Below are 26,988 nucleotides of genomic sequence, written 5' to 3' on the forward strand. Positions count from 1 at the left end.
ATTGATTCAAGGCGGGAGAATAAAAGAGAGCGGAATGAAGGAGTGATGAAAAAAGACATCAGGAAAGGGGCCGAGGGATAACAAGTAGAGAGACAGAAGTGAGAAGCAGGCAAGTGGACACAAGAGACATAAAAGGAAACAGAAAGACAAAGAGCGGAAAAAGTGCAAATGAAAGTGAAATAATAGAGCGAGGATGAGAGAGAGAGAGATAAAAACGAGTGTTAGATCAGCGAAGCTCTTGGAGGAATGCAGACCCTGGTTAGCATGAGATGGATCGACGTCAGTACATGGGGCACAGACAGGGGAGCCCTCCCTCTGTGTGCCCTGGAGTATGGAACTATGGTATCTAGTGACCACTGAACTGTTAGACAGGCTCTTCTGTTACTACCCAAAACAGGCTTGAGCAATTAGAACTGTGAGCTCCCAAAATTCGACTAACCTTTCAGTGCAGCAACACACTGACACAAAAGCACAACTGTCCCCTCTCTCATACACAAACAATACAATATGAGGAAGCACTCACCCTGCTCGCTGCTTTTTGGACTTGTCTGATATCCCATCCCGAGACATTAACTTGTTGAAGACTATTATTCCAATCAGCATGTTCACCTGCGAGAGTAGAGGGTATAGAAAGAAGGCATGGACAGAGAGATATAGTCAGGCTGCAGGTATAAGTGTTATAAACTGGGGCATAAATAGGTATGAAGATAATTCAATCTGCTCCAAAATGCAGATCAACATTTGCACAAATCTGCCCTGGCATCAAATGCATAAAGCTAGCTATTTATCTTACGAATTACGCAGGTCTCCTGAGCAAATAGATTAGTACCACCTCAGAACTAGGTGACTGAAACTATTTAAGGGTGTACATTTTAATACATATCATTATAACATAGATCACAGGAAACCCCCCTCTATCTGCTCCAGCAAACACTCCATACATTGCTCACTGACGAAATTGAGTTAATTCCACCCTTGTGTAATACTTTATACAATATTTATAAAATCAAGCACACTTTGTAGTCTACTGGAGTTATTTTCTAAAAACTTCAACACTGACAAAAACCCAGTGCATTGCATCAGATTATCAAAGAAACAACTTCATTTGTTTTCAATGGGGTTATATTGCTGTGATAAATCTGGTGCTGTTTTGCACTGCTTTTGCATCGGTTTTGCAGCCGGGAGATTTTAGTAGACAGACCCCTATGTAAGGATGATGTGATACAATAACTTCACGTGTAAGGTGGGAGGTTTTTCCCATCGTGCTGTGAGTGTAGTCAGCTGCACCTACCAGCACAATGACGGCAGCGGGTCCCACGAAGGCATAGAGCAGCCCCCCTTCCAGAGAAAGCCAGCAGCTGGGGGGAACATAGGGGGGGATGGGCAGTTACAAGCACAGGGAGACAAGGTTCAGGTGAGCGGCAAATTAGAAAAAACAGAAAGTCATGACAAGCAAAACACAAATCAATGAAGAGGTTATTTACTGTTCATCGCTCAACTAGTGAGAAGCAGCTTGCTCAGAAGTAACTACATTTATTCTCACCCTTTCCCACTTCATGTTGAAAATTAAAAAAAAAAGAAAAGAGTGCCAGAGAAGGAGGGTATGGTATTTTTTTCTGTTTAAGAAATTCACAAGCAAAGTCTGAGGGCAAGGGAACAGAGTGGTGGGGATGCTGGTAAATGTGAACTTTTAAGAGGAATAATAGAAAAGGTGATATGACTGTTAATATATACATTTCTCTTATATAAATACAAGTATTTGCAGAGAGCTTTGTCCCTGTAAGGAGAATGGTGCTTGTCTTGTTTCTAATGGCCTAGGTATGTAAGGGGTTAACTTTTGTTTCTTAATAAATGCTTACAGTTATTGTAATAATGCTTACAGTTGCTGTAATAGCCTAACTTCCAGTAAAAAGCTTGTTGTGAGTTTCAGATATCCCAGGTGGAGCCCTTGCTGCACGAGTCTGTTTCCCGAGTTATACTATATATGCTTGTCCCGGACACAGAAATAGAGAACATCACCCTGGACAGAATTGATGCTGAAACTTTCTGTGCCCGGGAATATGCGATCGCAGATAACCAACTCTAACTACCAGGCATCTCAGGAGATGAAGGGGTTTCCCTGGTTAACTGTGTGTGATATCCTGACTGCTGTAAACTACACATAATCGAAGTTAAGTATTAATAAACAACATTTGACTAACAATTGGTGTGGGTGTGTACATGTGTATTCGTTGGTGATATTGACAATCCGAACAAGTATTTCCTGTCAGTACAGTCCCCATTATGCTGCTAGTATTGCTGTTAGCGGTATACTGATGGGAGAGGGATGTGACAGAGAGTGAGGCAGTGAGAATGGACTTACTAATTTGGGGTTCCATATCCTTTCGTTCGGGTGAAACCAACAGACACAGCAACGACCAGAGCTGGTAGTCCTAAAGAGACAAAGAGTGGGAGACGGACTTAGAGAGAAGGAGAGAGTGGGAGAGCAATGGTTAGTGAAGGGTAGGATAAATGGATCAGGAAAGAGCAGTGAGTATGAAAGAGAGAGAAAGAGAGGAAGAATTAAAACTCAACTGAGGAGACATACAGTACAGAATTGAAAAAAGGAAACAAGGGAAGAGAGTGAAGGAAAGAAATAAAAAACTGATAGTGTGACATACAGACTAAGGGACTTATTTAATCAGGAATTTAAGGCAACAATGCACCTATCTGCAGCTTTGGCAGATGTAGAATAAGTCTGTAGAGCCTTAGAGATAGCCAGAAAATATATTACAGGAGAAAATAGACTGGGATCAGTCCCTCAATATACAGGTCTGCCTCTTACCCCACCCCAGGCACAGGAAGCGTTTACGGACCAGTCGCGTCCTTATTTGGCCAATCACAGCCAGGTAAGATTGCCAGGCCTCCGTGAGCACCCAGCAGAAGGAGGAGAGGAAGAAAAAATGCAGGAATGCAGCAATGAGGGCACAGACTGCCTGCAGAGAGAGGAGAGTGAGAGAGTTGTGAGAGACAGTGGGGGAGAGTCCCAAAGTGCTCAGGTACTGGAAATGTGACTTAGTATCAGAAAGGTTGGAGGGGACAATGGCCTGAGAGTATCAACATTAGATGATGCAGGATCCAGGGAGTGTCAGTATTAGAGGATAAAGGGGGCACTGCTGGGGTCGGGGGGTGGATGTCAGGATAAGTGGGTAGGGAGGGGCAGTGCTGGAGAATCTCATAATTATAGGGTAAGAGGCGGCAGTGCTGGGGAGAGTCAGTATTAGAGGGTAGGAGGTGGCAGTGCTGGGGAGAGTCAGTATTAGAGGGTATGACGGGGCAGTGCGGGGGAGTATCAGTATTAGAGGGTAGGAGGAGCAGTGCTAGGGAGTATCAGTATTAGAGGGTTGGGAGGGGGCAGTGCTGAGGGTGTCAGTATTAGAGCGTAGGAGAGGGCATGCTAGGGAGTCAGTATTAGGGTAGTGCTGGGAGTTTCAATATGAGAGGGAAGGAGGGGAAAGTGCTGAGGGGTGTCAGTATTAGAGGGTAGGAGGAGGCAGTGTTGGGGAGTGTCAGTATTAGAGGCTAGGAAGGGGCAGTACTGAGGTGTGTCAGTATTAGAAGTAGGGAGGGCAGTGCTGGGGAGTGTCAGTATTAGAGGCTAGGAAGGGGCAGTACTGAGGTGTGTCAGTATTAGAAGTAGGGAGGGCAGTGCTGGGGAGTGTCAGTATTAGAGGGTAGGAGGTGGCAGTGCTTGGGGAGTTTCAGTATTAGATGGTAGGGAGGTGGCAGTGCCCTGGGAGTATCAGTATTAGAGGGTAGGATGGGGCAGTTCCCTAGTATTATCAGAGATAAAGACGATAGTTTCAGAAAATGTTTTCTGAATATAAAAGATCATCCTTGTAATCAGGCAGATATCTGAGCTGTGATATTTTATTCTGCAGTGAATTCCTGCACATCTCTCATTTGTACCAGGAATAAATAGGGCTGATACATCTCCGAAAAATCAACATCCCTCCATTCCTTCCACCCAGAATTGATTCTGTCCTTCCTCCCCTCCCTCCTCAGTTTTGCTGATATATAACTGGTGGCGTAATACTGAGCTTGTAACTTAATACAGATATTGATTAAAAATCACTGGAGGAAAAGCCGTGAAGGCAGAAATAGCACAGGATGAGATTTAGAGCGGCGTAGTGTGTGCGTGGGTGTGTGTACGTAGGAGGAAGTGTATGTGTGTGTGGGGGGCAAAGGGGAATGTGTGCCTGTGTGGGGTGGGTTGTGAGTGGGTTTTCTCTGGCAATGAGCAGGTGATCACAGTGTTCTATCGTGGCACAATTTCCCAATGTGACCCATGTATCCAGCTAATTACATTAATGCCGTGCAAGTTGTTAATTTACTATTCCGTCCTCTCCTGAGTCAAATGTAAGAAACTGTTTATTGAGCGATGCATTCAATGCGAATCTCTGAGGCAGACAGATGTACTCCAGAACATAAAAGCAGGATTACCCAATGCTTACAAATGGAGGAAATTACTGCAACAGACACAAAACTGATATATCCTTTAACCATCAAATATCTCCTCAATTCATCTTATTTCTCTCTATAACTCCTCTCTAACTCCTGATATTTCTCCATACAATTTCTCCCTATAACTACTCCTAAAAGCTCCTACTATTGCTCCATACATCGCCTACTATTGCGTCATATAAACATTCCTATAAAACTCCTAGTGTTTCAAATAACCACTGTATAAATCCTCCTATTACTCCAAATAACTACTTTTGCTCCATATAACCGTACCCTATAACTTCTCCTATTGCTCCATACAACTGCTCCCAACAACGCCTCCTATTGCTCCATATAACCATTCCTATAAAACTTCTATTGCTCTATATACAGTTGTGTGAAAAAGAAAGTACACCCTCTTTGAATTCTATGGTTTTACATATCAGGACATAATAACAATCATCTGTTCCTTACAAAGGAGATTATAGGTGACACACCACTGTTTTAAAGAAAACATGTCTCAAGGAGTTTACATTTGGTGCTCACCTTCCGTTGATCCTGGCGTCCCAAAGCTGGATCCAAAGTAATAGCAAGATAGGAGAAAGGAAGAGGCACACAAATTGTAGTGGAATCAATTGATTTCAAATGTATTAATGCATCAGAGCTAACAATGGAACGTTACCATTGTTAGCTCTGAAACGTTACTATTGTTAGCTCTAATGCATTAATACATTTGAAATCATTTGATTCCACTACCATTTGTGTGCCTCTTCCTTTCTCCTATCTTGCAATCATCTGTTCCTTAGCAGGTCTTAAAATAAGGTAAATACAACCTCAGATGAACAACAACACATGACATATTACACCGTGTCATGATTTATTTAACAAAAATAAAGACAAAATGGAGAAGCTATGTGTGAAAAACTAAGTACACCCTTACTGCTCCCATAGGAATTAAGATGCTAAGAAGCAGACAAATGCTGCTAATCAAATGCCCTTCATTAATTGATCATCAGCAAGTGTGACCACCTCTATACAAGCCGAAGTTTTAGCAGTTTACTGGTTTGGAGCATTCAGGTTTGTGTTAACACAATGCCAAGGAGGAAAGACATCAGCAATGATCTTAGAGAAGCAATTGTTGATGCCCATCAATCTGGGAAGGGTTATAAGGCCATTTCCAAACAATTTAAAGTCCATCATTCTACAGTGAGAAAGATTATTCAAAAGTGGAAAACATTCAGGACAGTTGCCTGTCTTCCCAGGAGTGGACGTCACAGCAAATTCACCCCAAGGTCAGACCTTGCAATGCTCAGAGAAATTGCAAAAAAAAAAACAAGAGTTACATCTCAGACCCTACAGGCCTCAGTTAGCATGTTAAAGTTCATGACAGTACAATTAGAAAAAGACTGAACAAGTATTGGAAGGGTTGCCAGGGGAAAGCCTCTTCTCTCTAAAAAGAACATGGCAGCACGGCTTAGGTTTGCAAAGTTGCATCTGAACAAACCACAAGGCTTCTGGAACAGTGTCCTTTGGACAGATGAGACCAAAGTGGAGATGTTTGGCCATAATGCCCAGCGCCACGTTTGGCGAAAACCAAACACAGCATATCAGCACAAACACCTCATACCAACTGTCAAGCACAGTGGTGGAAGGGGGATGATTTGGGCTTGTTTTGCAGCCACAGGACCTGGGAACCTTGCAGTCAATGAGTCGACCATGAACTCCTCTGTATACCAAAGTATTCTAGAGTCAAATGTGAGGCCATCTGTCTGACAGCTAAAGCTTGGATGAAATTGGGTCATGCAACAGGACAATGATCCCAAGCACACCAGCAAATCTACAACAGAATGGCTGAAAAAGAAAAGAATCAAGGTGTTGCAATGGTCCAGTCAAAGTCCAGACCTCAACCTGATTGAAATGCTGTGGCTGGACCTTAAGAGAGCTGTGCATAAACAAATGCCCGCAAACCTCAACTGAAGCAACGTTGCAAAGAAGAGTGGGACAAAATTCCTCCACAACGATGTGAGAGACTGATAAAGTCATACAGAAAACGATTACTATGTTATTGCTGCTAAAGGTGGTTCTACAAGCTATTGACTCATAAGGTGTACTTAGTTTTTCACATATGGCTTCTCCATTTTGGCTTTATTTTTGTTAAATAAATAATGACATGGTGGAATATGTCATGTGTTGTTGTTCATCCGAGGTTGTATTTACCTAATTTTAAGACCTGCTAAGAACAGATGATTGTTATTATGTCCTGATATGTAAAACCATAGAATTCAAAGAGGGTGTACTTTCTTTTTCACACAACTGTAACCACTTCCTATAACGCCGCCTATTGATCCATATAACCGCTTCCTATAACGCCGCCTATTGCTCCATATAACCGCTTCCTATAACGCCGCCTATTGCTCCATATAACCCCTCTCTATAACTCCTAAAATTTAATTTGTATTATGTTGTTTAATAGGACTGCAGGGTGAGTATGTATGAGGTATTCATTGTAGTTATAAAATGCATGTGTCTCTTTCATTCATCCCTTTTGTATATTGAGTGATAACAGTGGTGTTTAAAGGAGGAGGTGTATCTACACCAGGGGTGGGCAACTCCAGTCCTCAAGGTCAACAATCAGGTCAGGTTTTAAGGATATCCCTGCTTCAGTACAGGTGGCTCAATTAGTGGCTGAGTCAAAGACTGCAGCACCTGTGCTGAAGCAGGGATATCCTGAAATCCTGACCTGTTGGTGACCCTTGAGGACTAGAGTTGCCCACCCCTGATATACACCCTCACATTATAAGCAAACCCCCGGAAGAAGCTGAAGGAGAGGCGAAGCCTGTGTAGGGTTTCTTCCCATGCTGCGGAGGTTGTTTATTTGGGATTGACACAAGCATGCACGCTATGAATATTGTCGGCAGCTGATAAGTATTGCCCTGTGAGAGAAAAATGGATGCTGCAGAGGAATATAAAAGCTATTGATCTATTTTCACTGATTACCACATGGAGGGAAAGACCAAAGTCTCGGCGTACACTCAAGAGGAAGCGGATACAATAATGATAAGTATTCTCCTACTGTATATATATAACCTGAAGGTTTATCATCATTACTCATAACAATGGTATATAGATATACCCTGGGACATATAACAATCCAGAACTCACAGAGCAGCAGTTCAGATGCCTAGTGCTGGTTAGACATCAGTTTCTGATGTGTCCTGTCACTTACCTTGCTGAGCGCCTGGGACTGGCCCACAAGAATCAGCACATTGGAGGCGAGGATGGACAGGCAGAAGTTGAGCAGGATTATGGAGCGCTCAGAACGGATGAATCTGGACCGGGAAACAAATTGTGGGATGGTGAATACAAAGGACCAGTGAAACAGACAGAGTAACCTGCACGAAGGCTGTACTGTATGGGCAGTGAAATAGACATTCTTTCACTTGAAGAGTTATCTCCATTTAGCGGTAGGATATTATTGGGCCACAAGCACCTTCTGTATGTGTCATTGTGTTACCCTGAAGTGGATGGGAGAGACTGGATGGTCCCTTCTATCTGTTTCACTGTAAATGCTCACCGATGATTTTAGGCTCCCGGCTCCCCTTACACGGCGTGCCCACTGAAGTTAAAACCTCTGCCTGGTTTAAACAAACCCATATGAAATGCATCACGTAGCACTGCTTCATGGAGAGTCACAAACTTTTTATTGCTTACATAAAAAGATGCACAATGGCAAAGGCCACACGACTCTAACTACACCTACCCCTGACGTGTTTCGTGAGGTAGTCAAGAACCGTATCGGGGGTAGGCATGGTTATGGTTCAGTAACCTCAACAATATGCATGCTGTTATGTAAGCAATAAAACATTTGTGATACTCCATGAAACAGCGCTGCATGTCTGCATTACTGTGTTTCTCTTTTGTGGTAGAGACAAACTGAACGGGCCAAACATCACTTCTGGTCTGTGTCATTGAGGTGGGAGTGAAACACTACATGGTCCATACAGTAACTCTCTTGTATCTGTATATCACTGTCAGCCTATAGATAGGATCAAACTTTTATACAAGAGGGCAAAAGACTCACCTCCAAAATGCAGCATATACAGCAAGGAGGATTAGCAGTGCCATGCAGGACACAGCACAGCCAATCATCAGGGGGACTGAGGGGGATCCTGTTACATCCATTACCTGCTGAGACAGCAAAGTGTCAGCTCACTGCTATATGTCACACAGATCAAAGTGTCATCAGTGGGGTGCCACACACATAGCTAAGTGTAAGTCAGAGCAAGGCACCAGAGAGACACTGGATTCACAGTCACATGCAGCTCTTGTGTGAACGCACGTCACACGCTGCTATTGCTGATACACAGATTGTTGCATACAAGATTTCCTAAACACAACTAAAAAGAACACAGAGAGTGGACCACCAGCACGTCACATAGCTATGGAAAATACACCGAGTGTCAAATGCATTGCCACAATGAAAACATGACACTGTCAATGCAGCAATGTTAATAGTATGGCACATGCTGCTGCCCCACTCTTTCTCTCTGCTGCCCCTCTTCTCAAACAGTGGGCAGTTTTATGCAGGCTACAGTACATATTGATTAGAGCTCATCCTGTGCAGGATGCTCAATTCACTACAAAATATCAGTCTGTGGCAGAGAATGGGGCAGAGAGTCTTAGGGGACAGGAGGCTGCATGTCACAGTGTATGTCCAAGACACTTAAATGTGCACCAAACGTGCACACCATGGCTTACAGTATTTGTCTTACAAAAACTCACAACAGCACATCACACACAAAAACCAAGTGTCACCTGGAACATGTGTAGTAAGGCTTTATGAATTAAAGGTCAAATGCAGGTGCACACTCAACAGTAGATATACACATAATGTATGTGTCTTCATTTCAGAAGGAAACAAAATGGTCATTTAATGTGTCCGAGTTGGAATAAAACATTTGGTCGCGCCCATGTTGCCGTGACCAAGTCGACACCGGCATTTGGCCACCGAGGGACCCTTTCCACCACCACTGGACACTCAGCCATTGGCCATTTCACCAATAAGGTTAGGATAGGGGGTTAAGGATAGGGGTTTTAGGGTAAGCGGTTAGGTTTTTAGGGTAGGGATTAGAGTAAGGTTTTTAGGGTAGGGGATTAAATTAAGGTTTTTAGGGTAGGGGGTTAGGGTAAGGGTTAGCGTTAGTAATAGGGTTTAAGATTAGGGGGTTTTAGGGTAAGGGATAAGGTTAGGGACTTACCTTAGCAGCAAAATGGCAGGTGGCGAGATGTCCCTGCAGCGAGGTGAGGGTGGCTAAATGCCGGTGGCTACTTGTATACGGCAAAACGGCCAAATGTTCTAGACCGGTAAACGTAGACCAGTTTCTTTAAACATACACCCCTAAGTGTCAGTTTCAGAAGGTATGTTTCTTTTTCTTTTGTTGCACCAGCATCATTTTATGGGGAGAGAAGGAGTAACAGGAAGTTAGGGGAAGAGTATAGTGGTGCATGGATTATAATTGGACCATGTTTTGTCATGAATTAATACACTTATTGTGCATCATGTTAACTTTTCCTGCCTTAGGCTGAGTCCATGGTGACTGCAGCCGTGCGGAGGCGCGCTGAGGCTGAGGGAAAGCGGGTGCTTTCCCTGGCCTTAGTTCGCGCGCCGTCCAGGGGTGTGTCGGGGGGGCGGGCCAGTGACGTCACGGAGCTGGTTCGCCCTCATTAGGCGAACCGCTCATGAGACCGGCCCTGTGCACCCTTGAGCGCTCAAACTAGAAATTTGGTCAAATATATGCCTCCGCACGCCTGCGGACGCATGCGCGAGCCGCTGCTAAAGCCGCTCTCATTGCGGCTGCAGGGGCTCACTGACAAGCGTCAGCGCGCCTCAGAATGGGTCAGCGCCTAAGTGCTGACCCTGGACTCAGCCTATGAAGTCAAAACAAACAAGTTTCTAACATTTGACCAAGTCACAAATGTTACGTTCTACATTAGTACAGAGATGTACAGACCAGCATGGCAAACACACCTATCCACACAGATACTGTACACACAATGTACCTCTCTACACCTCAGTACATCTTTATGTTTGCAATTACTAATCTAGGAATTAAAATCCCTCCAAATGTTTTTTCCTTATCAGGTACCCCGCTGTCCCTCTGCACACCCCCACCTCCCTGTAGCTTTGTCCAAATCCCACCCCTTCTTCTCTCCATGAAATATTACATTCCAATACTACTCTTGCATCTAGCTGTGCAAGATGGGCCTATCATGCACTTTTAAGATGCGCTCCCTATGTCCAACTCACCAGGTCCTTTGGCAGCTGTGCCAACACGGCAAAGGTGGAGAGCTGATCGCAAAGGCATTTGGTGTTAGATGGGTGGGTCGGTAAAGTTTGGCAGCTCTCAGTGTCCCAGCTCCCAGTGGAAGCATCACTGAGGGACAGAAACAGAAGAGATGTGAAATCAGCAGTCAGGAAGAGAAAGGTGAGACCTCAGAGAGAAAAGCGGGCATGCTATCCACATCCCAGGATAAGGAGGAAGGATACCAGGCAGGTTATGCATATCCAGATCGTGCAGAGCCAGGCTGCAGCTCTGTGCTAGTGTGCAGTGTGTGTGTGTCTACGTCTGTGTGGGAGAAACCCAGGGAGAGGAGTGAGGCAGAATGAAAAGAGTGTGGGGGAGAGAGAGAAAGACAAAATGTGGGGGAGAAACAGTAGCGAGGAAGGTGAGGAGTGGGAAAAGCAAAAAGTGGAAGATGGAGGGAGAAAGGATGAGTGCGGGAAAAAAAAGGTAGTTAGAGGAAAGAGAGAGAATGTGCGAGGAGAGATGAACAGATATATTTATAGGAGGATAGTGATAAGAGATAAGTGGAAGAAAGAGCATTTGAAAGAGAATAAAAGGGAGACTGATGAAATGAGTAATAATGCAAGAGATAGGAAGATAGAGTAATAGGGAAAGCAAAAGTAAAAGAGAGATGACGACAAGGACAACAGGAGAAAAAAAGGAAAGTGTGAGATGGGAAGACTGGTAAAGTCAAAGAGAGATGGAGAGAGGGAGCACTGGAGGAGAGACAGCTAAGCACTAAGGCAGCAATCACAAGGGATTAAACATGAAGGAGAGATAGAAGAGGAAAAGGGGAGACATATGGTGTAGAGAAGTGAGAGAGAGGAAGGGATAGAAGATAAAGAGATCAGACAACACATTTTACAAGTGAATAGCAGCCTTGAGGTTTAATGGTTTCTTTATGTTTTGATCTGCCATTATGACAGATGCTCTTTCTGCTCTCTGGTACTTTTATTCCTGTGCTGGGTGATCGTGTAACCCATTCCTCTCCCACTTGGAAACTGCCTGCAGTTAAAGTATGTTGGCAAAGTGCGCTTTCAGGCCTGATTTGCTGCCAATGCTTTGCTACAATGCAGCTGTTTTTAATCCACAGCGTTTCATGGCAAAAAAAACTGGAAACCTAAACAGTCTTAAAACATTCAGCTATTTGCATATTTACACCCTCCTATAACTAACATTTGCAAAACCAGAAAAGGTGACACTTATAAGTGCGTACAGGAACTCTGATTAATCTGTGACATCATTTGATCTGGGACATCACAAGATATATTTGAACTTCTGAATATAAAAGGAAGGCAAGGATCTAGTAGAAGTAGAACATAAGGTTTTACAACAGATAGGACAATGGCAGACTGGGGGAGGTGGGCATGTTCAATTTTGTTTTTTACAGAGCTGGGTTGTCGTAACATTTGCCCCATTCCACAATCTTGCCTCTTTTTACCCTGTTCCCACACTGTCAAGCAGCCCCTGTCACCAGCAGTAAAGGACACACAGGAAGCCAACATCAGCTGCACAGAGGAGGAAGGCATTGCAAAAGCCGTACATCACAAAGGCTAGGACAAGTCAGATCAGGGTTGCTTTGGCAACGTGAGCAGAGAGCTGGAATCCTATAATGTAGAAACCTCATGTGGGAGTGACTGCATGGGAAATGTTCTCACACACACATACATACCAATACAGAACACTGACACACACACACACACACACACACACACACACACACACACACACACACACACACACACACACACACACACACACACACACACACACACACACACACACACACACACACACACACACACACACACACACACCAATACAGAACATACAGTAGATACATACACATATACCAACAGAAACATAGATATACACATACATGCACACAGAACAGATGCATATACATTGATGGAACACAGATACACACTCACATACACACACCGACATACAGAAACACTCGCACAATGTACTTAACCACACACAAACATCCATACAAATACATTCGCTCACACACGTGGTGGCTAGAACTAGGGGTGTGAGGCTCACACATACTGTGAAATGAACACATATATGTATACATATGCCAACATGCACACACAAATACCAGCACTTAAGGACATATCAACACATGTCCTTTATCTACACTCACCCATTTATATAAAATTATACTTTAGCATGCAAGTGTAAACACTACCTCATAACCTCTCAAACACGTGCACATACTGTACATGTATTGTAATGTGCAAAATTGCACCTTTACAACGTAAATGAAATACTGGGGATAATACAATCTAAGACAGTGGTTTTCAACCTTATTTTGGTTAACCCTATAATTATATTATGAAATTCTGAACCCCAACCCTCTCTAATAGCGCGTCTGAGATCAGATGCATTGTAAGTAACTCCAACCCTCTCTAATAGAGCGTCTGAGATCAGATGCATTGTAAGTAACTCCAATCCTCTCTAATAGAGCGTCTGAGATCAGATGCATAGTAAGTAACTCCAACCCTCTATAATAGAGCGTCTGAGATCAGATGCAGTGTAAGGAACCCCAACCCTCTCTAATAGCACCTCTGAGATCAGATGCATTGTAAGGAACCTGACCCTCTAATAGCACGTCTGAGATCAGATGCATTGTAAATTAATCTGTATACAGTATGGTCCAATTTTCAAACTAAAATTGCATGGAACACGTTAGGGATGAACGGGGAACTCAAGGTTTACTAGGAACCTCAGGTGAAATACACTGATCTAAGGCAGCGGTGCGCAATCTGTGGGGCGCGACCCCCAGGGGGGGCGCGAGACTGCCGACGGGGGGCGCGGGGTTTACAGAGGCCCCGCGCGCTTCCCGAAGGCACTTAAATTAAGTGCCGGGGGAGCTGCAGGGCCTCTGTAAACCATACTTACCCGTGGCTCCGGCGGCTTCCTCCCGGCGTCGCCATGGCAACGCGGCGTCAAAATGACGCTGCGAGGTCATGTGACGTCACGTTGCTATGGCAACGTGACGTCATTACGCCGGTGCGAGGGTAAGTTGGGGTTGGGGGGGGGGGGCGCGGGAGTGAGGGGACAGCCGGCAGGGGGGCGCAGGGAAAAAAGTTTGCGCCCCCCTGATCTAAGGCATAGAGGAGTCTTCAGCACTATCACTATGGGACAGCTCCCAACACACTAGGAAACCAGAGTCTGGTGAAGCTATCAATGATGATGCCCATATACTTCTAGGGCTCCAATTCATTCTCATATATTCGTAATAATAGTTATTATGTTAACATTGTTTTTCTTATGAGTTGATTATGCACTATATTTGTTTTTGAAAAAAAGTTTACTGCAGTTACATTAAAACGATATAATCATGCACCTCTCCGTTAGTGAGGCGTTTACACTTTGATGATGGATATATCACAGCACTGATAAAAATGCTCCTGGAAACAGATCTTATGAAGCCAGGTCCCCTCTGGCTCCCTGGTCCTCCGTTTCCCTCTCCCTTACCTCCGTCATGGTGGGGGCTGTTGCGGGGGGCGACGGGCGGCTCCCATTGCCGTGCGCCGCCATGTTTGTTAGGTTCGCGCATGCACGGAGGCTCGCGCATGCGCAGAAGCATTGCGGCGGCCATTTCTATTAGTGAGGAATGGCAGATGTGGCGCGCCGTAGCTCAGGGCCTTCCAAAGTTGCGCATGCGCAGATGCGAGCAGCGGCGGCCAAGTCGCGCATGCGCAATACAGATAGCGCACACGGCGGCAATAGAAAAGGACTCCGCAAGGGATTACAACACCCAGCAGCCACTGGGGATGCTAACCACCTGACGCCAGGTAGCCAATCACGCGGCCAGATCTCCTGCAAGAAGATATACATTTGGCGCGCTCAGGAAGAACAGGCAGTCGGAGCTGGGACAGAGTAAGGGTAGGGTGTGTATGTGCATGGAGAAGGTGGCCCCTGCACTAGGCCAGAGATCCCCCTAGGCCCCGACTCCCCTCAGCTTGTGGTTGCTGCCGGGACCACCCCATAGGATAGGGACATGGTCCTGTAGAGCCAGCTTAAGTAAAGGGTTACAGCCAGGAAGCGTGGATATCCTGGTCACTGGTGATAAGACTGAATCACCCTCTGCAGCTAGCAGAGATAAGAGACATTCCAAATGTAAATCACCCCAAGCAGGAGCCATCCACCGTAGAGGCAGATCACGACATGGGATCACCCTTCTGGAGCAGGGATCTTAAGTACAGCATCTGTGCGCCCGCGTGTGGTCACACCCGGCAGGTACTTTCACCACACCAAGTGCACCAACAAGTACACCTCACCTAGTGGGCAGCGCTGTCTCACACTTGGGTGGGTGGGGGACTCTTGAGACTCCTGGGTACACGGTGTTGGGAGAATAAGGTGCAGGGTTAAGAGTTATTTCTCTGCGAGTAAATATGGCAGCACCAGTAGCATCCATAGCGTATACCCCCAATCTCACTTGAAGGAAGGGGGGTGGGGGGGTATACTTGGGCTACACTTATTTCCCATGTTGCGAAAGAAAGGGGTTTAAGAAATTAGCTTCAAGAATCTGCCCTTTGACATATCTGTGTGAGGCACAGTCATTGTGCTTGCTATGTATTCTCCATATAAGAAAAACCTCTGCATTGCAAGAAAAAGGAGTTTTTATGTCTCACTACACAAGAAGGGATGGTGATAGTCATTGTATTTTGTAAACACAATAGTGATTAGGTCATGAAATTGTCTTATTTCACCTTCTGGTCCCAAAATCATGTTTGAGTGTTGTACCTCTTTAAACATTCAGCAGCTTCACATTATAGAAAGGGAAAGAAATCCAGGGTTACTAACCTTTTAGAGTAATCCCACACGGCACACTGAGGGCTGGAGGTGCCCTGCAGGGGTTAGAGGGGGAGATCTTATTAAATTATGTAATGGATGCCTGAGCTCTAAGGTAGGATAGAAATAACTCATTGTCTGGAGAAACTGACATAAACATCCAAACCTCGTCACCACCAACTCATTATGTGTCAGAAACTGACAGAGAGCCCAGAGAATCCATTCTCACTTGCAGTGACTGCAACTAGCAGTGTGCACAAGAGCAACAGAGAGCCCAGGGAATCCATTCTCACTTGCAGTGACTGCAACTACTGTAGCAGTGTGCACAAGGGTCACAGAGAGCCCATGGAATCCATTCTCACCTGCAGTGACTGCAACTAGCAGTGTGCACAAGGAGTCACAGAGAGCCCAGGCACATCTTTATTAGACAGTGACCAAAAGAAAGTCGCAGAGCAGTGTGCATATAGAGCCTGTAACAGGAAACCACAGAACACTGTGCACAGAGAGCCTGTGAAAGGGGGTTACAGATCATTGTACATAGGGGTTCTGTAAGGCAATGTGCACAGCAACCCAGCACATGACTATTACACCCACTGCTCAGCGGTTTACTTACATTGATAATATGGGACAATTCCACCACCACCAGTTGCTCCGCGGGTTTGGTCAGTGGTCGGACGGTGACGGTCAGGACCTTAGAACTGACCGACAGGGAATTCCCAGGAGGAGGCAGGATTAGACCCAGAGTGCGGTACAGCACAGCACCTATCACAAAATATGCAGACTCCTCTGTCTCTGCAGGGGAAAGGACGCAAAAAAAGAGTTAACAACAGAAGACTCTCTTCTGCTTCAGGGAACAAGGGTGAAAGAGAAGGAAGTGTGAACAAGGGTGGAAGAGGGAGACACAAAGAAAGGCTGCCCCATGTGTTCACCTGTAGGGCATGCTGCTCACTCTGTGCTCAACTGTATAGGACAGGCTATTCCCTCTGTGTTAACCTGTATAGGGCAGGCTGCCCATTCTATGCTCACCTTTAAAGGGCAGACTGTCTTCCTTGTGCTCACCTGTAGGGGGCAGACTCAGCACCTCCTTTGGAATAAAGAGCTTATCCTCAGAGTTCCGTGCCCAGTCATTCATCCCACGGCGTCCTTTCATGGGGAAGTTGATATCGCTGGAGATGGCAGAGACAGGCTCCCTCTGGATGCTGATAACTGAAACATACAGTACATAGAACATAAGCACTCCTATACCATGCATCTGGCCACTGCAGTTGGAGATCCCACTTCCTAACCAGTGCATCCGAAATGGATGAATGTTCTCAAGTCCAGTGAATGATGGGTGAAAGTATTAGTGGGATACAGAGCATACCTATTTACAGCATACTTATAACGTAAAAATGTTGAAAATGAAGTAAAAAAGCTGTCATGTCCATTTATATCCCGTATAAGAGATGAATCAAGGCACTTTGGATTTTGTAAAGCATATTTAAACGTTATTGTTCCATGGGAACACATTTATATTACAGTATCAGACTGGCCTTAAATCAGGCACAGTATCACTACTTTTTACTAGCACTATGCCTAAGTAAGTTTATCTTACGGCTTCTCTATTGTAAGCACTGGTGCCAAGTCAGGTCTCCTGGACCTGATCACCAGATTAATCCCCGGGGTAAGATGAGAAGCATTTTCTTGTTCCTCAGTCTCCCACCAGAGGTGAGAAAAGCAGTGTCTCATACCCAGGTTCTCTGTGACGATGATGGAGCTCTGGAAGGGCTTTAATGCATCCCCAACCAGATGGATGTAATCCTCAAGCACCTTCATCAGTAGCACCGAGCCCGGGGCAACCTTGGGTGACAGTGAAAAGTGGTAAATTTAACAAATGTTGTGTTTTACCCAGGGGAGATCAGATTTGCACTTCTTTAGAAAAACACACGTAAGTCAATAATAACTATAGATACAATTAAAAAGACTTGTTACAATAACAAAGACTAAATAAAATGGCAGAAGCTAGATTTTATGAGCAGCCTCCTGGTCTATCTCTGGGTCACGTAAACTTGTGCTAGTTGAGCCTGTCAGAAATGTGTTAGATTCAAACACAGGGGCTGTAAGGGAGAAACTTAAAGTGGGTTAATTACTTGGGGGTCATTATAGCACCTTGCAAGTGGAAATAAATAACAAAGCTTCTTACAGAGAACGTACATATACTCCTGTAAAGTGCATAAAATGGGTCCAACAGAAAATATAGATCAGAAAAACACAAACATTTACATCCCAAAAATATGAATACACTTCTGCATCTCATCACCACCCAAACTCCCCCAATACACACGAAAGAAGGGAAATTAAACATGCAACAAATTAAATGTCACAGATGTAATATAAAAGATGTATATCAACCCTTACATCAATAACAGATGAAAACTGATTCAGTTCAAAATCACTATTTAGTTAATACTGCCCTTTTGTGATTAAACTAATAAAAAAAGAAAGAGGGTAACATTTTGGGGGGAAGGGGCGTATGGAGAGGATTGGTCCTAGTGTCCTTGCAATGCATTTTTCTTCATTTAGAAGTCTCTAAAACCTTCCTCCAAAATCCTCAGGTAGTTTCCTAAGGCTGCGTTGATAGTACTGGCTACAGCGACGGCGACGCTACCCGTGACGACACACATCGCCGTCGCTGTACCAAAAGTTGCACACTGATGTGCGATGTTGCTGGCGGCAAGGGGCTATGTGATTGGCTGCTTCCAGTAACGTGGTGCGGCTGTCACTGGAAATCGCAAATTCTTTTGACTACAGCAATTTTGGTAGCTGTGACGTCTCACGTCGCGCCCGCTATGGCCGGTCGCTACTGACTACATTGAGTTGCTTTGCGGCTGCAAGCTGTCGCCATCGCTGTAGCCAGTACTATAAACGCAGCCATACTTGGAGAAACAATTGATGCAAAATATGGTTGTTCCTGGAAATGGCTAGAATGCATCATAATGAATTTGTGCTTTGTAACTCAGCTCTAAGTACTGCAACATCGTGATCACAGTAGCATTGTTTTCATCCCCTGTGTAAAGTATCATACACCGTATATTGTGTGTAATTTGTACATGTGCCACTGGGAATTTGTCCCTGTCTGTATCTATAGCACAAACCTTTAGAATACTGAAGGTTCCTTCCCTTCTTGCATGAGGATTATTCTCTCCGGCATTTAATTACGTTAACAATACTCTTTCATTACAATTGAGCATTATGTATCCCCTTCTCTCTTCTCACACTCGCACACAGCCCACCCCCGCCACACGCAGACGTCACTACTCCAACGCTCGCTGCCAAAGCCTCATTTCTCTCACCTGATGAGCGTCCTCCCACTTCTCCCTGTTCTCTGCATCCAGCATGTGGCTGACGGCATGGAAAAACTTCTGCAGAGAAAGGGACAGATTTAGTGAAGGAGCGAGAGGGGAAGGAAGGGGATGGTAAGAGCGAGGTAGAATGCGGAGAGGGAGCAAAAGAGGTGAGAAAAGTGACATGGAAGATTGGAAGCTAGATAGTGGGGGGAAGAGAAAGAGACGAGAGAGAAATTATAAAGATAAAATAAAAAGAAGTAAGAGAGAAAATGGTGCATGGGGGATTAAAGAAAGTAGGAAGGAGAATAATCAGAGAGAGCAGCCTGAAAAGCACTGTGGGCAGGCCGTAATATCACATTATACACAACATGAGCTCTGTTAACAAGCAAAAGAGCCTTTTATGTCTGTGCTACAACTCACTGTGACAGCACTTACAGGCTCTGACTGCATGTTACACATAGATCTACAAGCCAGCATCAGCAGCAGAGCTCCGGGTAAAACATGCAGGAGAGCATCACCGAGCCAAACGTGTATGCGAGGCAACGGAGACAGGGAGATGGGCGTTACACAGGGAACACAATGTGTGTACATCACATGAATGGGATTTATATGTGTTATGCAACAGGCACATGGAAGGGGTTATTAATGAATAAAATTACGGTTTACAATAAACACAACAAAACTAAGAAAGTACATTGATAACCATGACAGTATGGTTTTTTTTGTGCCTAGTATTGCAACCTGGGGACTCTTATCAATCACCCCAGATTCGCATAAAATTGGGCAACGTGTATCAAGATGATGCAGTGAAAGAATGTTGTTATTGCACCAGTACAGGGGTCGGCAAACGGCTCTTTCATCACCTACATGTGGCTCTCCACTGCCGCGGGTTTTTTTGGGGGGGGGGGGCGGCACTGGTCGGGTCTCTTGTTGCCTCCGGGTACGTCACAGAGCGGCCTTGGGACAGTGCAGGAGGCCCGACCAACGCCGGCTGCCCCCCCCCCCCTCCCCTGCAGGTACCGGCAACCCAGTGAGGGAGAGAGGCGGCAGCAGCTGGAGAACGGCAACCCAGGACAGTGCAGGAGAGGCAGGCCCAAAGTAAGTGTGTGTGTGTGAGTCTCTGTGTACAGCTGCAGCGGACGTTATTCGAGCAAATCACGGAGCCGTTTTCGTTTGCGATGCTGTACTCAACGCGGCATTAACGCGGCCAATCGCCCCAGGCACACATGTTTATCGTGGTTGCTTTGTTTGAATTTCATGCATTGTGTGCAATTAAATAAATGAATAGTAATGTGTACAGTACTGTGCTACTGTGCTCCTGTGTCAATTTCAGGTGTTTATGTATGTGTGTGTGTGTGTGTATGTGTATATATGTGTGTGTGTATTAGTATGTGTAGAGGGAGAAAGGGGGTGGCTCGGTATTAAAGGGGTTGCACCCCATATGGCCATCCCCTGACCTCACCAGAGAGACAAGGGGTTAACTGGACTGCGGTCCAGGGATGAGGTTTGCACCTTATTATACCTTGAAAATGTATGTTCCCCTGTTCCCATGTTTCATTATAAGCATGTATATTAATGTTTTAAAGTGCATTTTTGTATCTCCAATTCTGGAGGTCGCAGAGAGTTCATATTTGGCCAATATGTGGAGTCACTGTAGGCATTAAAAACTGGCAAAGGTTGACCCACTGAGCCCACCAGACTGGAACTTATTAATATGTGTAGATATTAAAGTGTATATGTATTTTATTTTGGATCTGTTCTGAAAATGCAGACGCCATTTGCTAGGCTAATAAGTCATGAAGGGCAGACGGCTGAGTAGCCTAAGCACGGTGATCAAAAAGTAACTGCCTTGATTGTTACCCAATGTCTAGGGATTAAGTCTTAGTCAATCAACAAACTCTGCCAGTCTAATTGTTACCTGAGGGCATGGGTTAGTCTGTTAGTCTGTGTCTCCACATTAGAGAGTGAATACAGATAATTGTTCACCAATAGGCTGTGTTCAATGTTAAGAATAGGGTTGCACAGGTATATAAACTGTGTCAACCCTACAGTTTTTAGTTGTGCTGGATTGCTGGAGTTGTGCTTCTGATACCATCTTGAATGTCACTGGATTGCTGGAGTTGTGCTTCTGATTCCACCTGGAATGTCACTGGATTGCTGGAGAATTGCTATTGGATACTTCTCCATTCCCCAACCCTAAGTAAGTGTTATCTTCTTGCCTGTTAATTGTACTATATTGCTGTGTTCACCTTCTTTAAGGAATAAATTATATTTTATTATATCTAAGCCTCGTTCAGTTCAACCCAGATATTTGGTGTTCATTATATCTTGTCATAAGCTACCGTGACAAGCTCTATAATTAACTGGTGGCAAGCGGCGGGATTGAACTGAACCTGTATTACAGTGTACGGTAATTACCCTGTAATATAGTGGGAACTCGAAGGGAATTGCGAGTTCTTGGGACTAAAGATATTGAACACACAGTAGTGCAACAGTTAACACAAGTTGTAACACCACCTCACTGCTGCGACTGAACCATGAGCAAGGCTGAAGGCTCATCCAACATGTGGACCCGAGCTCAGCTGAAGGACAAGTGCCGTGAATATGAACTGCCCTATGAGAACCAGGAGGTCGCAGACATGGTTGACGCAATCGGTGACTATGAAGCCAGGCTTGCAGAGCCTCAGTATACAGCTATTGCTATTGGATACTTCTCCATTCCCCAACCCTAAGTAAGTGTTATCTTCTTGCCTGTTAATTGTACTATATTGCTGTGTTCACCTTCTTTAAGGAATAAATTATATTTTATTATATCTAAGCCTCGTTCAGTTCAACCCAGATATTTGGTGTTCATTATATCTTGTCATAAGCTACCGTGACAGTATGGAACTGGTGATAAATATGCTTTGCAGAACATAGCCCCTCATGTAGTGATATAAATATATATATATTTGAGGGGTAGTGTGTGTGTGTATTTGGTGGGTATGTATATATTGTGTATTTCTAAATGACAAACTGTTTTGCACAGAAAAACAAAATGAAGGGACTTATTGTTGTGAGATGCATTTTATTCTGATTACATTAAGTTTGTTGTATGTTATTGCTTATACAGTATATACCTATTAGTGTGTACAGTATATGTTATGTGTTTGTGGGGGAGTAATATTCATGCATGTGTTACGGCTCTCGGAATATTTTGGATGAATAATTTTTTTTTTTTAAATGGCTCTTCTTCCTTGAGAAGTTGCAGACCCCTTCACCAGTACTGTATGTGTCAGCATCAAATGTTTAAACTTGTTATTTGAGTTTCTTCCATCTGACGCTGATCTCTTAAGCACTGAGGTTACTGACTCCCAGTACTGGTGGTTTTAAATGATGCAAAGAAAAACAGGTGCATCTGTCTATACATCCCATATTGTACAAAGCAAGTGCTCAGCGACACAACAAAGTGGGCTAAAAGGGGCTTATTTATCAAACTACTATAGTGGTGATCAGTGCACTATTGCATGGAAACTCCCATTGCCTTCAAGCGCAGCTTAATTAATAACCCTCATAGTATTATGTGTCATAAGACCCGTAAACATATATACGTCGGAGGGAGCTTGATATTAATGTCTGCTGATTCCAAAACTCGAGCAAAAACAATTTTACCAGATTTAACAAAGGGAGCAAAATCCCATGTACATGTAAATCTATCGTTTTTTGCTTTTATTTCATAAACCTACTGCAATGTTATGCCTTAGTTTTCCATCTGAAAGACTTTGATACATAACCCAGAATGACCATATTCTGTTCTTGTCCTGGTCCTATAGTATATTAGGACAGCTCTTGGGAAGTGTGTCTCAGGAGCATATACAGTACATATATAGACCCCATGTCAAAGCCTGTTCTAGATATGCTCCACGCTGTGGACACAGGACCTCCTCCTACCTACTGACCGTGAGCTTCCACCCCCTGCACAGGTGCTGAGGTAGGGACCTGCCTACCTGGATGTCCTCGAAGGAAGGAATGTAGGTGGCCCTCTTGTAAGTGTCAGTCACATTGCGCAGGATCTCCACGCAGAACAGCAGGTCACCACTGTAGTAGTTTTTGCTGGACACAAGCTCCAACATGCTCCGGACAACCTGGGACATTCCCTGCCCCGCCAGCAACCGCTGACCCTTAGCCAGGTGCTCCCGGAGCTGGAGGGGGAAAATAGAGAGATATTTTAGTTATCTTCCTCACAATATATATATGTGCGTGTGTGTATCTATCTATCTATCTATCTATCTATCTATCTATCTATCTATCTAAACACACATAAAAAAGGGGAGAGAAAGAACACCATATATACAAAACAATTGACAAGTGCGCTGTCATAAATAGTATAGAAAAGATATTTCACCAAATCAAATGACCAGGGAAGGAGACACAGCACTACATGTTCAGTAGATGAAAAAAAGGGTATTTAATCCATATCCACAGGTATCCAATGTTTTGGAGAAATATCAGGCCCCTTCATCGCAACTCCCTGATGATGGGGCCCTGAGATGGCTTCGAAATGTTGGATACCTGTGGATATGGATTAAATCCCCCTTTTCTCATCTACCTGTGGTGCTGTCTCCTTCCCTGGTCATTTGATTTTGGTGAAGTATCTATATATATATATATTTATATATATATATATATAGATAGATATATATATAATTCTTCACTTAATAGGTCACTCTCGTTAGTAATATTATTCCACTAGTATTGGGCGCTGTCTATTCTTTGTTTCTTGATATATACTAGTGGAATAATATTACTAACGAGAATGACCTATTAAGTGAAGAATGATATATGTGTTACCTATTGTATGGTGCAACCAACAATACCAAGATAGATATATCAGAAGTATTAACCAAAATATAACAGTGTGAGCATGTAGGATGGACCAAATCAGTGAAAACGAAGCTGCGTACCAATAAAAAGTCCAGATGTTATAACAATAGTGCAATACATATAAAACCAGTGATAGAACCGCAAAAAAATGTCCACGGGAAATCCAGGCAGCTTATTTCAAGGAATAACCACTTCCTATCACGATACCTACAAAACCAAGAGAAAAAAAAGCCCTCTCCATGTGAGACAATTTAATCAACTGAACAAATCTAAAAACATTGCACTCACAACCCCCAGGATATAGTAAGCATGTTATAAGCTATCCTCCTGCGTCTCGGTGTGCGGCGGGAGACCACTCACTACCTTACCTGCTGCAGTGACGGAGCACGAGGATAGCTCATAACATGCTTACTATATCCTGGCGTTTGTGAGTGCGATGTTTTTAGATTTGTTCAATTGATTAAACTGTCTCATAGATTTTACACATGGAGAGTGCTGTATATATATATATATATCTATATCTATATACATACATATATATATATATACATACATTACCAGAAACTGGCAAAAAGTATGCCACGGGGGGATCGAAACATTGGACTTCTGTGCTTTGTGTTTTAATACACTTACTGAATTGACCTGCCTGAGTGCTGTCTCCTTTTTGCCAGTTTCTGGTAATGTATGTTTTTGTTATCTTTATGGGATATGCAGCAGCCCATTCAGGATACTATATTGGAGTGCCTGTGAAATCTTTTTCATGTTTTGGTATCTGGAAAAAAAAATAATCTAAATTTGACCAAACTTTTTAACATGGACCCCATATAAACCTGCTGTATTACACAGCTTTTCAGCACAGCCTAGGTTAGGGGTGTGCAAACCAGGGGGTGTGCCCCCCAGGGGAGGGGCGTGAGATTCTCTGCGGGGGGCACGGGGTTAGAGGCCCCACCCGCGCACTTCCCAAAGGCATTTAAATGCCGGGGAAGCAGAGAAGGCCTCTGTAACTCTCTTACCGTTGTTCAGACGTCTTCTGGCGACGCGTCAAATGACGGCGCGGGGTCATGTGAAGTCACGTTGCTATGGCATCATGACGCCAGAGCCACGGTAAGGAGGTGGGGGGCAGGGGAGAGGGGGACAGCCAGCAGGGGGGCGCAGGGGAACAAGATTGCGCTCCCCTGGCCTAGGTTAAAGAAGTATATACTGTAGCCAGTAAACCTACTCATATTGCACTTCTTTAACCGAGGCTGTGCTGAAAAGCTGTAATATGGCAAGAATAAACTTCTGCAGTCCCCTGACTGCTGCCTCACATATGCAGATCTGACGGCTGCTCTTCCCTCCTCTTCCAGCTCTTGTGAAGGATGTCCCAGGAATATATACAGTACATATGCAGCCCCGTGTCAAAGCATGGTCTAGATATGCTCCACACTGTGGACACAGGATGGCAGACATAATCTTACAGGGGTCCATGTTAAAATGAATAACAAGTAAAGAGTGACACACTGTGCTCATTTGCATGTCATTACCCAGAATCCCTGGCTGCAATGGAAGTGCTGTTTGCCAAGTGATTCTGTTGAAAGACGGTTGCAGACCTGTCTGAGATATGCAAATGGACATCGTGGTATTTTTATTTGCTATACACTGTACGGTGGAGGGTTTTTGGATGCGAATGTGAAGGAATGTTTCACACATCTCTAGCGTTAAACTCATCTCCCTCAGAAACCGGTGTCAAAATGTATCAAACTTGAAGAGAAAAAACCCTAATCCAGGGGTTCTCAACTCCAGTCATCAAGAGCCTCCCCAACAGGTCAGGTTTTAAGGATATCCCTGCTTCAGCACAGGTGGCTCAATGAAAGAGCCTGCTTCAACAAATGTGACTCAATCAGTGACTCAGTCTACAACTGAGCCACTGATTAAGCCACCTGTTCTGAAGCAGGGATATCCATAAAACCTTACCTGTTCGGGGGGTCTTGAGGACTGGAGTTGAGAACCCCTTCCCTGACCCCATAACACGACTGATTCAAAACAGGTGAGGAAACCTAATGTGATCACAGCCGCAAAGCTGCATCCGAAATAGAAGCATTATCAGGTTATCCAGACTGACGTGCAGAATGATGCTTGAAATAAAAAAAATAAAGAGACACAAATAAACATAACAAGATTTGAGGATCAGGAAGGGATTTTTGTGAGTGTCTTATTTATTGGTTCTTTCTGTATCTCAGCTTCCGATGAGCAATCTGCAGCCCGCTGACTGCTCCCTCACATATTATGCAGATCTGGCGGCTGCTTTTCTCTCCTCTCCCCCTAACAAGGGATGATTTACTCCTGGGATGTGTTCACTTGGGAGGCGCCGGTGACATTGACCTTTTCTTCACTGGAAGGTGGGCAGCGGCGCATGGCGAGGGGCGAGATGTGACTGCCTGCGGCTGTTCCCGCTAATGAGAAGCTAATTGGTGGTGTACGCAAGCACAAAAGGCCATGTTACTTAATCCTGCCTTCCCTTCTCCCACGCCTGGCACTCATGCCAAGCTCGTCACCAGAACAAATGGGTATTTAACGATAATAGGGGTCCCTGCGCACAGACCCCCATCCTGGCAGGAGAGGTGGGAGGCACTTAAGACATAAGAGCGGCATATTGTTCAGACCAGGGAGCAGTTATTAGAGAGGTGCAGAATTCAGCTGCTGCCCTGGTAACGCAGCACAGATCTGATCTTATTCCGTCTAGTGATCTGTAATGAATTGGGGAATTATACAAAGGCTCCCCCTGGGTCATTATGTCAAGAGACAGAGAGGAGAGAGGGATGCATAGGAGAAAGGGAGAGATCAGAAAGTCGTTGATTAGAGAATGAGAGGGAAGACAGGGAAAAGAGAGGCACAGAAAAGAGAAATGAGAGCTTGAAACATTGAATGATAAGAGAGGGGGGGGGGGGGAGAGAGAGAGAAAAAGAAAGAGAGGGAGGGAGGCAGAGAGAAATGAGAGATGTGTTGAGAGACTGCAAGAGATTTCAGCTAAGAGAGCAAGAGTAAGGCCGGGGCCATACAGGGTTCAGCAGAGCAGAGGCGCGCTGACGCTGAGGCTCGCCTGCTGAAGTCAGCGCGATTCCATGGACTTGCAGGCGAGCAAGCGTGCGCGAAGGGAGCCGGGGGGAGGTGGTTGGAGGCGGGGCAGT

The 26,988-nt window shown here is 44.6% G+C and overlaps 1 protein-coding gene across 8 annotated transcripts in view; it reads right to left on the reverse strand.

Moving 5' to 3' along the window:
• The window catches only part of ADGRB2 (adhesion G protein-coupled receptor B2), a 205,935-nt gene that overhangs the window by 9,657 nt on the left and 169,290 nt on the right, over positions 1 to 26,988 (reverse strand). For 7 of the 8 annotated variants that reach the window (XM_075604645.1, XM_075604651.1, XM_075604650.1 and 4 more), the window contains 13 exons: positions 22,945 to 23,139; positions 18,965 to 19,033; positions 17,363 to 17,471; positions 16,692 to 16,838; positions 16,246 to 16,424; positions 15,645 to 15,688; positions 10,790 to 10,916; positions 8,564 to 8,670; positions 7,709 to 7,811; positions 2,825 to 2,975; positions 2,363 to 2,432; positions 1,292 to 1,358; positions 524 to 609 (listed from right to left, as the gene is read on the reverse strand). In XM_075604645.1, coding sequence (XP_075460760.1) covers positions 524 to 609; positions 1,292 to 1,358; positions 2,363 to 2,432; positions 2,825 to 2,975; positions 7,709 to 7,811; positions 8,564 to 8,670; positions 10,790 to 10,916; positions 15,645 to 15,688; positions 16,246 to 16,424; positions 16,692 to 16,838; positions 17,363 to 17,471; positions 18,965 to 19,033; positions 22,945 to 23,139 — 1,454 coding nt within the window. The remainder of the gene's footprint in view (positions 1 to 523; positions 610 to 1,291; positions 1,359 to 2,362; positions 2,433 to 2,824; positions 2,976 to 7,708; positions 7,812 to 8,563; positions 8,671 to 10,789; positions 10,917 to 15,644; positions 15,689 to 16,245; positions 16,425 to 16,691; positions 16,839 to 17,362; positions 17,472 to 18,964; positions 19,034 to 22,944; positions 23,140 to 26,988) is intronic. The other variant, XM_075604646.1, reaches the window with a different exon arrangement.

This window comes from Ascaphus truei, chromosome 6 (genome assembly GCF_040206685.1).
Source record: "Ascaphus truei isolate aAscTru1 chromosome 6, aAscTru1.hap1, whole genome shotgun sequence".
Lineage (NCBI taxonomy): Eukaryota > Metazoa > Chordata > Amphibia > Anura > Ascaphidae > Ascaphus > Ascaphus truei.